Below are 11,892 nucleotides of genomic sequence, written 5' to 3'. Positions count from 1 at the left end.
GACACACTCGGAGTAACACCAAGGAGGAAGTTGACACCCACCCAAACTAAATGACTCGGGACACAGGACCGAGCCATTCCCAGCCCCAGCTGGAAAAAGCTGAAGTAGACCCACGGTCAGGTCCGGCGTCCGAGGGCCACGTGCGGCAGGAGGGGCCGCCTTCTGGTTGGCGCTCCGAGGGGCTCAGTCCCTCCAATCGGCGTAGGCCCTGCGCTGGAGAGGAGGCGCGCGCCCTGCATGAGAGGGCGGGGCCAGCGACCTGTCCATCACCGATTCCGCGGGTGGCAGCACCTACCACACCAAGGCACCTAGGCGAGACAAGGCCGAAGCGGGAAGGCCGCGGCTGGGGGAGGCGGGGCCAGGCTGGCGGGAGCCAATCCGCTGGGCGGCGCCAGGGGGCGGGGTCACCGCGCGCGACCCAAACACTCCGGCCCTGGCGCATCCCGGAGCAGCGCAGCTTCTCCGCCTTCCGGTGAGAGGGCCGCTGAACCTCCTCCCCTCTTGGGCACCCCTACCTTCGTGTCCCACCTACCCCCCCCACCCCCGCCCCTCCTTCACCGGGGGAGCGCGGTGACGGTTGTCGGGAAGCACGCGCCGCTCCTCCCTCCCCTCCGGCGTCCTCCCCTCACGCGCCACCCGGTTTTCCTCCTTCTCCGTTAATAACAGCTGGGTGGCTGGGGGAGGAGGGAAGGTGGCCTTGGCTGAGTCTGGGCGGGCGCCTCCCACTCACCCGCGAGCCGCCGTGGGAGCAGGAGGATGGCGGCGGTAGCGGCGGCCGCCCGGGAGGAGGCGGTGCCGAGGCTCTCGGCGCAGAGCGCGGCGGCGGCAGAGAGCGGCAGCGGCCCGTCGCGGCGCACTAGAACCGAAAGCAGCGGCAGCCGCGCAGCCACCTGAGCCGCCCCTCCCGCTGGAGCCAGCGAGCGGCGCCCACGGGAGCCGGGACCTCCTTCCTCTCCGTCTCTCCTCGTCTCCCGCGCCCCCTGTCAGGCAGCAGGTCTCGCCCGCCAACCCCGAGAAGAGCGCGCTGGGCGCAGACCGCCCCTCGGGGCGCCGGGCTGCGGCCCTGGACGTGCGGGCTTCTGTCTGCGCCGGCCTCGGCGCCTCGACCCTGCCCTCTCGCTCACGCGCTCGCTCCCCCCCTCCCGGCGCTCCGGGCGCTGCGCGCGGGCCCGGCCCGGGACAGGGCGGACATGGGCGCCAAGCAGAGCGGCCCGGCCGCTGCTAACGGCCGCACCCGCGCGTACTCGGGCTCGGATTTACCTTCCAGCAGCAGCAGCGGAGGGGCCAACGGGACCGCGGGCGGCGGGGCGCGAGCCGCGGCCGCCGGGAGGTTTCCGGCTCAGGTGCCCGGCGCGCACCAGCCCAGCGCCTCCGGTGGCGCCGCGGCGGCCTCGGCGGCCCCACGCAGCCGCTCCCTAGGCGGGGCCGTGGGGACCGTGGCGGCGGGGGCCCGCGCGGCGCAGTCCACCTTCAGCATCCCCAACAGCAGCAGCGGCCCGTACGGCTCCCAGGACTCGGTTCACAGCAGCCCCGAGGACGGCGGCGGCGGCGGCAGGGACCGGCCGGCGGGCGGGGGTCCCGGCGGCCCACGCCTGGTGATCGGCTCCTTACCAGCTCACCTCTCGCCGCACATGTTTGGAGGTACGGCCCCTTCCCTCCTTGGCTCCCGCGGGCGGCACGTGGGCCGCGGCTGCGCTTATTTTTACCCTTCTCCTTTTCTCCTTCAGCTTGGGCGCCGGGGGTTCGCCGCTCTGTCGGGCCGGGTCACCCCTCTTGAGGGGGGGAGAGAGAGAGAGAGAGAGAGAGAGAGAGAGAGAGAGATCGCCTCTTAACCCCTGCAGCGCCGCTGCCGCGCGACCCTTGTGTTTGTTTGTTTGTTTTTAACACAAAGTGCACCCTCACCTCTTCGCGGCTCCTTAGTCCAGAAGGACCTTGTTTGCCCCCCGGAGGTGAAGGGAGCTAATAGTGTTTTTAAAACAAACCGACGCAACAGCCCTGGTGCTTGTGGGTTTTAGTAGCAGGAAGTCAGGAGAAGACCCGTTGCTAAATGTAGTTCTATCTGGTGACTCGAGTGGTGAGCAGTTTTTAAAGGCCAAAAGTCAGAGTCTGAAATGAACAGATGAGTATTTGAAGAAGAAGGGAGTTATCGTCTTTGGAGTGACTGTTAATATATAAAACTGTAATTCTTATATCTGTGTAAATAATCCCACCTGTTGCGTACACTTTAATTGGATGAATGTGTTAATGAAATGTATATTTTTAAACCCCAGTAAACTGCTACTTTAGATAATGGTTAATATGAATCCTGCTTAATTTGGACAGAGCATTAAAAAATTGAAAACAATTTCTTAAGGAGATTAATTATCATAACTCTGCCTGCAAGATGCAGTAAAAGCCCTAGGTGCTTTTGAAAAGCCATGTTCACTAGAGTTCAGGGAAAGACACTGAAAAATGGAAATTTTAGTAGTTAGACGATATGTGTTTATGTAGAAACAGAGGGGTAAGGGTGCCCCTGATCTGAGGAAAACAAATTCTACCTCTTCAGTTATGTTTTATGCTTATGAACTTTTTGTCAAAACGGTTAATGATAAATGAATTAAGACACCCTCGCTTCCCAGTTCATGAAAAGAAGTAGAAGTTAACTCTGGCTAGAGATGCAGACTATAGAAGATAAACGTTTCCATATCATTGCGTTATGCATCATATTATCTGCATTCACAGTTGAGCACAGATGAATAGTGAAAACACCATCATTTCCATTTCTGTACCCCTTTTACTCATGTGCTTATAAATGTGAGAAATTTGAGTAGGTGGTTGGTAAAGTGGAATATTCAATAATGTAATTTAACTGCTCTGTTCTGTACTATCAGCATTCCCCTTTGCATAAATTAAAAATGGGAATGACATGTCTAGTTTTTTCCATCTTCTTAATACTGGTTTGTATATTCAAAATGTAGAACAACTCTCTAGTCACCTTACTTTAATTAATTGTTATTAAAGTGATTTCTGCTGTGTAACTAAAAAATTGACTTTTCCTAAGATTAGCCCTTAAAAAAAATTTTGTTTTTGAGAAAAAGAATTAGCGCTGACCATACTGTGATTTGTGATTCATAATTAACACAGCTGAAGGTACTGTAGTCACCACATCGAAGAATAACAAAAGACAGTTTCTTGAGAATGGAAGATTAGTGCAAGAATAAAGGCTAATAAGCTGGTTTTTAAAAAATGATTATCTTTTTAAGATTAAAATTTGCATTTAGCAGTTATGTATATTTAGAAGCTTGCTAAAGAAGGGAGAATAGGAAAGGGTTTGTTAAATTAGTAGTTTTTGTTTCTTTGGTATACTGATGGAGTGTCTTAATTCAGTTTTTTTTATAGCGCTGATAATTTCTTTTAACAAAGAGTATATTTGTATGGGTTTATTTTCTTAAATATGTTTCATTCAGAGCAGGGGCAAATAGTTGACACCTGTGCTATTAATTCATAGTAAGAGCAAATGAAGAAGACCTAGTTGCTGAAAGTTGGAGAAGTAAAGCGTTTATCTTTTTTCTTATCTAAATTCCTAGATTTGTGCACTTAGTCCTTTTAGTATTTTGGGGGTTAGGATGACTGGGGCCTGGTGGAAGCACAGTGACACTGAGAACTGTGGCAGCCTTTCTTAACCAAGTCTCTAGAGAATGGAGCCCTAATGTCTTAAGGCATCTATTGTATGCAATTAATTAATTTTTTTCTCCTGTGCATTTAGAATGTTTCTAGTTATATATCTTTCTTAGGAAATTTAAGAAAACAGTCATTCACATAATCTTGTGTTTGGTAATTCAGATGAGGAACCCCAGTTGAGAAAGTTTGGAAGAGGATCACAAATTACTTTTTCTTATTAAATGATGGGAACCGATCAAAGTGCGTACCTTAAATCCTAGTTAAGACCGGAAGATGGAATACACTTAGGTGAAAAAGCACCTTTCCAGCAGCATTTGCTTTAATGAGATTTTTACCTGTATTTCAGTGGATGGGCTCATTAGAGAAACTTAATAGAAGCATGTTTGTCATCATCCTGAGATTTAGGGAACCAGGTGATGAATCTTATTATTTTAAAACCTAGGCTTTATTATACTCCGTGTTGAGTTAATTTTTTAGTTATCTATTATAGAGTTAATGTGTTTATTCAGTTACAAGTTGTACAGATGTTTGGGCATTATAAAGTAACTCCATCTGAAAATTGAGAAAAGGGATATTTCTAAATTAGTGGGAAGTTATTTCTGTAAGTTTATAAAACTTATTTTAATTGAGGTTTGTATTGTTACTGTCTCCTAATAGGGAAATATGGTGCTAATAAGATTCAAAATTATCTTTCTTTAGAGGGTGTCATGTAATTTATAGAAAAGGAAAACCTAAACAATACCACTTTCTAAAAAAAATTTAGAAGTCTGACAAGTTGAATTGTTACTAGTTCCGTCATAATGAATTACCAAATTAAATGAGGTTTTCTGTGTTGGTTTATGTTTTTCTCTCTTTGGGACGTGTATTTTGGCTATATTCGCTCTTATTTAGTTCCCTCTAGAGAACCAGAAGAGAGGTGCTTAATTCACATATTTCAGTTTACAGAGATTTCCTAGAACTTCTTAGGACTGAATTATTGTATATCAGAATATGATTATAAAACATGTAGGAGTTTTTAGGTCAAGTAGGTTTTTCTTCTTTTTGTTATTCTTTTCAGAGTGCTGAGTTTAATACTATTACAGTGAACAAAAGCCTTTTCTTTATCACGTTTGTTCTAAAACAGGTCTTTAAGGGAATAGTCTAATATTTAAAAGACTTGGTGGTATCTTAGGATTTCTTTGGCTCTATTGTGTGTCTACATTTTTTCCACTATCAAGTTGCTAAATGTTCATAAAATCAATTATATGCGTGGTAAAATAGTGTTTAATGATCCAGCAAGGATGGCAGAGGTAAATTGGACTATAAAATTGTACCAGTCAATGGAGTTCATTTCTAGAGAAACCATGTGGGCTTCTCTTACATCCATGAGTTTGGAAGTAAAAAGGTGAAATGAATTAATCTAGACAATTTACTGATGGTACTGGGTTGCTTTTGGCCTCCTCCTAATTGATTGGCTTGAGTTTCTTTGGGCGTGTTGTGCCTATGAGTATTTCAGTCGTCTGATTGTAATTCAGGTGCCTCCTGTTACTTAGGAAACATGCTTCCTTTTATTGAAGGAGTTTAGGTTATCACTTAAAACAATATGTTAAATAAAATTTGTACTTTTGGCAGACTTATTTCTCTTAATCTTCAAGATTGATGTGGGTTTTCAGGTGTTAGATTATCTCCATTAATTAACTGTATTGAATTGTACTCAGTTACTACTTCTTACTAGTATCTAGTGCTAAAATGTTTGAACTGGGGATATTGTGATTAATCTACTTTCTATTCCTGAATGTTCTTTTATTCAATTGAAGGCTTTTATGGGGTGGTAGAAGAGAAATGTCTGCTTCTTCTTAAGAAAAATGACTCTTCTAACCACTATCCCGTCACCCTCCCCCCCCACACACACAAAAAAGCAGCCCACAGGAACTCTGATGGTTAATGTTTCTCACTTGTAATCTCACAGAATCTTTAAACACTCTAGGGAGATACCTTGTGTTGTATGCTTTGTTATGCTAAGGTGTGGACTCTGCCATGGAAGTCTTTGCTTTGGGAGTATTTTGAGTTTTCTTGACTGCAAGGTGGAAGGTGTGCCAGAGGGAGGAGTGGTTTGTGTTGCACTGGGCATTATCTGATATGAGAGCTGCCTGACCTAAGTACTTTTGATGCCTTGCTGTCCACGTAGCCAGAAAGAGCTCTGTTGTTTTACTCACAGGTAGTGTCTACAGCAAGTCCTCCGTCTGCCTCCAATTTGATTGCTTTGCCTGGTAACAAGTAAGTAGGTTCTTATTTATTTTCTGGTTGCCAATACCACTAATTAGATACCAGTTTTTTTCAGTTTATTATTTATCTTGTTTTTGTAAGAATTGCCTTAATGTTATACTTACTGTATATACTGGGTATATGTACAACCGGGTATTTTAGCAAATGAGTTAAAAAAGAAGTATAGGAACTGCTTTTTGTAGCACAGTACCTCCTAAATGTTTTAATTTTGCATGTATGTACTTGACTGGTGTTATTAATGAATTAAATTTATTCTACATTTATTTAAGTGTTTAGAAATTGGGGCAAACATGCCCTTTGTATGAAAAAAAGTGTTCAGAAATACCTTAGGTTTGATAGTATTCAGTTGCGGATAGTTTTCTATGCTGCTTATTAAATTACTACAAATTTAGCTGCCTAAAGCAACACATCTTTATGATCTCACAGTTTCCATGGGTTAGGAGTCTGGGTGCAGCTTAGTTTGGGTCCTCGGCAAGACTGCAATCAAGGTATTGGCCAGGACTGGGTTGTTTATCTAGAGTCTGGGCTGGGGAAGGGTCTGCTTTCAAGCTCCCTTCCTCAGGTTGCTGGCAGAGTTCATTTCATCATGGTTGTTAAGCTCTTGCCAACTTGCTTCTTCAAAGCCAGCAAAGGAGAGACTAGCAAGATGGGCTGGTGCTACACTCTTATGTAAATATGTACATGTAATCACACACAGCCCATTGCCTTTGCTGCATTCCATTGGTTATAAACAAGTCACAGGTCCTGCTCATACTCAAGGGGGAGGGAATGACAGAAAGGTGTAAATATCAGGAGGCAGGGATCACGTGTGGCCACACTGATTATAGACTTAGGTTGACCAGCTAAACATACAATTGTTCTAACCATATTTTTGAACTCATTATTTATTTACTTTGAAGAAGTTGTAATATTGTAGGTGCTAAGGGTTGTTTAAGTAAACATGAATCGAGCCCCTCCTAGGGGCTGGGCATTGTAGTTGTCAGGGGTACAAACATGGGGCTTCTGGCTGTTCTTGCTCAGCTCTCAGTTGAATTTGAGATGATTATACACTTGTAACAGGTGCTATAATAAGTAGGACTGTTAACAAAATACTTTGTTGAGGTATCAATACTAGAGCAGTCTAAGAATACCTCACAGAGGAAGATAACATTTGAACTGTGTTTTGAAGGATTTAGAAGTTTTCTGCAGGGAGGACAGTACAGACTAAAGAAGAATCCACAAAAGCCTTGGCTTTGATACAGAATCTTGAAAAGTTGTGTGTCTGGATTGTAGGGTGCAAAGAGGAATGATAGATGAGAACATGAAGCTAGAAGAATAGCCTTGAACCAGTTGTTGAAGGATTTTACAGTGCTACAAGTTTGTTTTACTTAACTGAGTTTTAAAGCAGGGTGGTATCATGATCAGGCCAGGGGCACCATTACAATCATAGTTTATATGATGGCAGCCTTCAAAGCTGTATACAATTGCCCTGATGATGATTAAATTGCTTGTTAGGAGTGGGAGAGTGGTAGCAGGAAGCTAAGCTAGGACTCTATTAGAATATAATTGGTGGAGGATGCCTAAATTGAAATCATGGCATAGGTGAGGAAGAGGATTTGAAATTTCTAATATACAACTGATAGAATTGAGAACGGGGGTGTGTAGTGTTGTCATTAACCAATATTAAAAATAAAGAAAAGAACAAGTTTTAGGAAATGATAATGAGTCCTTTTAGGCTTGTTAAATTTTGAGGATTTCCATCTAGAAGCATCTTTTAAACAATTGGAACTGTAAGTCTCTAATTTAGGACATTACAAAAAATTGAGAAATGGTCAGTTTGCAGATCATAAGTGAAGCTGAACAGTGGGTAGGATACTGAGGGATGGATGTAAATTGAGGAGCAAGCATGGAACACCGGGGAGCAAGAATTTTAAGATACAGGCAGAGTAGGAGGCCAGCGATTACAATTAAAGCACAAGGAAAAGAAGTGGTTTAAAATGTTTTTTATTAAAATAATGTGTTCATTAGACAAAACTAAAATGTGGAAAATACAGAAAGGCACATATAAGCAATTGCAAATCATTTGTAATATTACCATGAGAAATAACCAGAATAAATTGCTGATGTCTGTTTTTTCCATATATATGTCTTAGATAGAAAATTTGAAAGTCATTCTTGTATATTCTTTTGATTTTAAACCTTACTGATGTTCTAATAAAAGATTTTAAAACTACAGATTTCCCTCCAAGAATTGGCTTTAGCTGAATGCCACAAATTTTGAAGTGTTTTGTTAACATTCAGTTAAAAATTTTTTCTAATTTCCCTTGTGATTTCTTCTTTGATCCATGGGTTACATATTCCTTGATAAAATGCTCTTTCTACTTCATCAGTTTCTTCTATCATTTTTTTTTACAGCATTATTTTTAATGACTGCCTGCTACTCCAGAATTCATTCAATAAATATTTAATGAAGACCTACTTTGCCTTGCACTGTCCTGAGGATTTAGAAGTGAAGAAAGCTCCGTGCTTTCATGAGCCTTATATTCTGCTTGGGGGAGACAGTAAACAAACAAGTAAGATATATAGTGTGTCAGAGGGCGTAGAATGTGATGGAGAAAATGGAGTGGAAAGGTAGATGGAGATTGTGGGGTGGAGATTTGTCCCTATTTTAAATAGGGTTTTAGGGATAACCTCTCTGATAAGGTGACATTCAAGCAGAGACTTAGGGAGTAAGCCATGAAGGATCTCTAGGGGAGAAGCAAACCCAGGCAGAAGAACAGTAACTAGAAAGGTACAAAGGTGTGATTGTAATGAATGTTCCTGATGTGTTCTGGGGACAGCTATGAAACCAGTGTAGTTGGAGTGCAGAGGGTGGTAGAAGATGAGAGGAGTGGGGTGGGGCAGTCTCATGAAATGCCTCATAACCATTGACCTGGTTTTTAGAGTTTTGTTTTAGAGATGGGGAAGCATTAGAGAGTTTTTTTGAGAAGATTGATGTAACCTGACTTAGGCTCTTAAAGGATTGCTCTGGCCGCTGTGTGGGAGTAGACCCTAGAGACCAAGAGTCGAGCAAAGATGCAAAAACTCTTGGCAAGAGATAACAATGGCTTGGACAGGGTGGCGGCACTGGCGTTGGTGAAGAGTTGCCAGACTCTAGATATCCGATTCTTTGAAGATGGAACCAACTGGATTAGATGCAGAGGAGTGAAGGATTAGCCAACCCTTGAACAACGTGTGGGTTAAGGGTACAGGTGCTCTGGGCAGTCCATTTTCATTTGTACCCCCCTCTGAAATCGCCATTCCTCCACATCCACGGTTAGGTGTGGGGGGTCAACCAACTGCAGATGGTGTACTGCAGTATTTACTATATTGAGGAAAGTCCATGGATAATTTGACTCCCACAGTTCAAACTTGTGTTGTTCAGTGGTCAACTGCAGTTAGTTTGCAGTTTGGTGGTACTATTAAACGTACTATTGCTGTCAAAATCCTGGCATGCAAATTGTTATATTTCTCCAGTTCTTAGAAATTTATCAGAGACAAGGAATCGTTAGAACCAAAGATATGCATTTGTTCAAGACATTTGATCTTTATTGCTGAAATTGCCCTTTAGAAGGGGCAGCTTCTTCAAGCAAGGTATAATTTTTAGGACTATCCATATCATTTTTTTTTTCTTCCCATGAAAACTCAAATGAGGTTTTTGGTACTTAACAAGTGCATATTGGTAGGTGCATTTCGAGTAATAGCTGTCAGAACCATTATTTTATTCAGTGTGTGTGTGTGCTCCCTCTCTCTCTCTCTCTTTTTTATTTTTACAATAAAGAAATTTAGTATATCAAAAAAAAGAGTAAGTACATTGCATCATTTGAATTTAGTAAATTTTGACCATTAGGAATTTAATAAATTCCTAATTTTTGCTTGAATTGTGAGTAGTCCGTGATAGTTCATTAATTTATCCTATTTGTATACATGTGAGCTGAGAAAAAGAACAAAGAAACCATATATATATCTGTGTGTGTGGTGTGTGTGTGTGTGTGTGTGTGTGTGTGTATATATATATATATAGTGGGTTGTTACATGTAATTTGTTTGAAAGAGCCAGGTCTTGGTTTGAACAATAAATGTTACTATTTTTATTATTGATTTTTATTTCATTAGTTGTTTTATCTTTTAGTTTCTTTCTCATTTTGTAGTTAATTTTATTTTCTCTTAGCTTCTTAGTTCATTTATTTTTCTTTTTTTTAAATAATAAAAGCATTTAAGGCTATGATTACTCTTCAGTACATACAGTTACTTCCCACAGCTTTAGACATTTAGTATTTTCATTGTCATTAAGTATACTTTTTTCATTTTAAGTCAGCTCTATTGAGGAATAATTATATTAACTACATTTAGATTTTTTTCTTTAACCTGGGAGTTATTTTAAAGTGTAGCTGTGGTAAATTTTTAGGTGGTAAATTTACTGTTGTTGTTCTTGCTACCCTTTTGTTATTTCTGGTGTCAACTAGGAAGGCAGCTGTGCACACCACTATATCACCAATGCTGCACAGCTCTAGTATTAACTAGGAATATTACATTGTAGTCAGAGACTCTGAAGACTTTTTCAACTGCACATGATAGATATACAATGCAAAATAGCATTAAATGGAAAAACAGTATATTGTCTCAAATTATTAGAAAGGATCCTAAAATAGCCCACAGAATCAAAGGAACAAGTTCGGGAACCAGGGTCCGTGGAGCTGAAATTGAGCAATTCTGTGTGTGTGCGTGCACATCCACACCCTGGTTTCCTTTTACTTGTTACCTAGTTTTATCCTCTTGTATTGATTATTAGGCCTTCTTTAAGCTGATGGCCTGAAGGCTCACCCTTACTTCCATCCACATGTTATCTGAGTGGCCTGAAGGGTATATTTCCCTCCAGCTCCAGCAGAAGGACTCTGATTTGAGTTCTGTGCCTATCCATAAATCAGTCACCGAAGTGTAGGAGATGGAATGCTCTCTCTGTATGTGCAGGCGGTATTCTGTTATTATGGGGAAGAGTTTGGGTTTTCAAGTCAGGCTGCCTGGATTAAGTCCATCCATACTGTGTGACCTTAAGCAAGTTATTTAATCCCTGCTTACCTTAGTTTTTTCATCTCTAAAATCAGGATAAAAATCTTGTTTTGTGGTATTGTGAGGCTTAAAGTAATCTGTATAAGGTATATCATTATTTTAAACTAACATTTGAACCTCCATCAAAAATGAAGACATTCAAGACTCACATCCCTCTTCTCATTCTCACCCTCTTCAGGAAGACCATGTCCTTTACTCTTCTCAACTTCTCAGATTTTGTAAAAAAAATCCAAAATTTTAGTTTTAATTTTTCTATATGTCTCTGTTTCCACGAATCTCCCCTGAATGTCTGAATTAAGTTTTACAGTGCATTTACTGTGTTAGTCAGATGGTAAAAACTTCGTAAATATTCAGTGTTCTAAAGATACATTTTGTATTTGATAACAAGGCTAATGATCACCAAAATTATTGTTTATTTACATCATATATAAAAACTTATTTCTCCAGAGAGAAGTGTTATGTTTTTATTTGTGTAAAGTAGGTATGTATAAACTGAATTTTTGAGCCAAAGAAAATAGGTATAATGTGGACTATACAAATGGGGACAATCATAAAGTTGTCTTAGAAATAAAATTATGCTGTGCTTAATAATAGCTCTTTTTTTCATAACCATTTGACTGTGCTACAAAACATTCTTAATCAGTCTGAATATGTTTTGTGGGTGGTTGGAGATGGTTGGGGGAGATGGTTGGTGAGAAGTTAAGGCAGGTCAGTCCTTTTGTTAAGTGTATGCTACTTCTCCAGGGAAGTATCTGAGAAACTTAGCATTTTTATGTTGTATGATTTACTGCATCTCAGGCAACCTGGTTGACATGGCATTTGATAAAGGAATATACTGCTTTGCTGGTCTTTTGACATGCTCTGGTCTGAGATCTCTAAG

The 11,892-nt window shown here is 41.7% G+C and overlaps 1 protein-coding gene across 2 annotated transcripts in view; it reads left to right on the top strand.

Moving 5' to 3' along the window:
* Positions 1-328: 328 nt before the first annotated feature.
* ZNRF2 (zinc and ring finger 2) overlaps positions 329-11,892 on the top strand; it is a 104,910-nt gene continuing 93,346 nt past the window's right edge. Inside the window, exon 1 of one of the 2 annotated variants that reach the window (XR_011377725.1) lies at positions 329-1,641. Coding sequence is in view for 1 of the 2 variants with exons in the window: in XM_030857452.3 (XP_030713312.1) it covers positions 1,191-1,641 (451 nt within the window). In the remaining variant the exon portion in view is untranslated. The remainder of the gene's footprint in view (positions 1,642-11,892) is intronic. The other variant, XM_030857452.3, reaches the window with a different exon arrangement.

The sequence above is a fragment of the Globicephala melas genome, chromosome 9 (genome assembly GCF_963455315.2).
Source record: "Globicephala melas chromosome 9, mGloMel1.2, whole genome shotgun sequence".
NCBI lineage: Eukaryota > Metazoa > Chordata > Mammalia > Artiodactyla > Delphinidae > Globicephala > Globicephala melas.
This window is presented reverse-complemented; position numbering and strand designations above follow the sequence as displayed.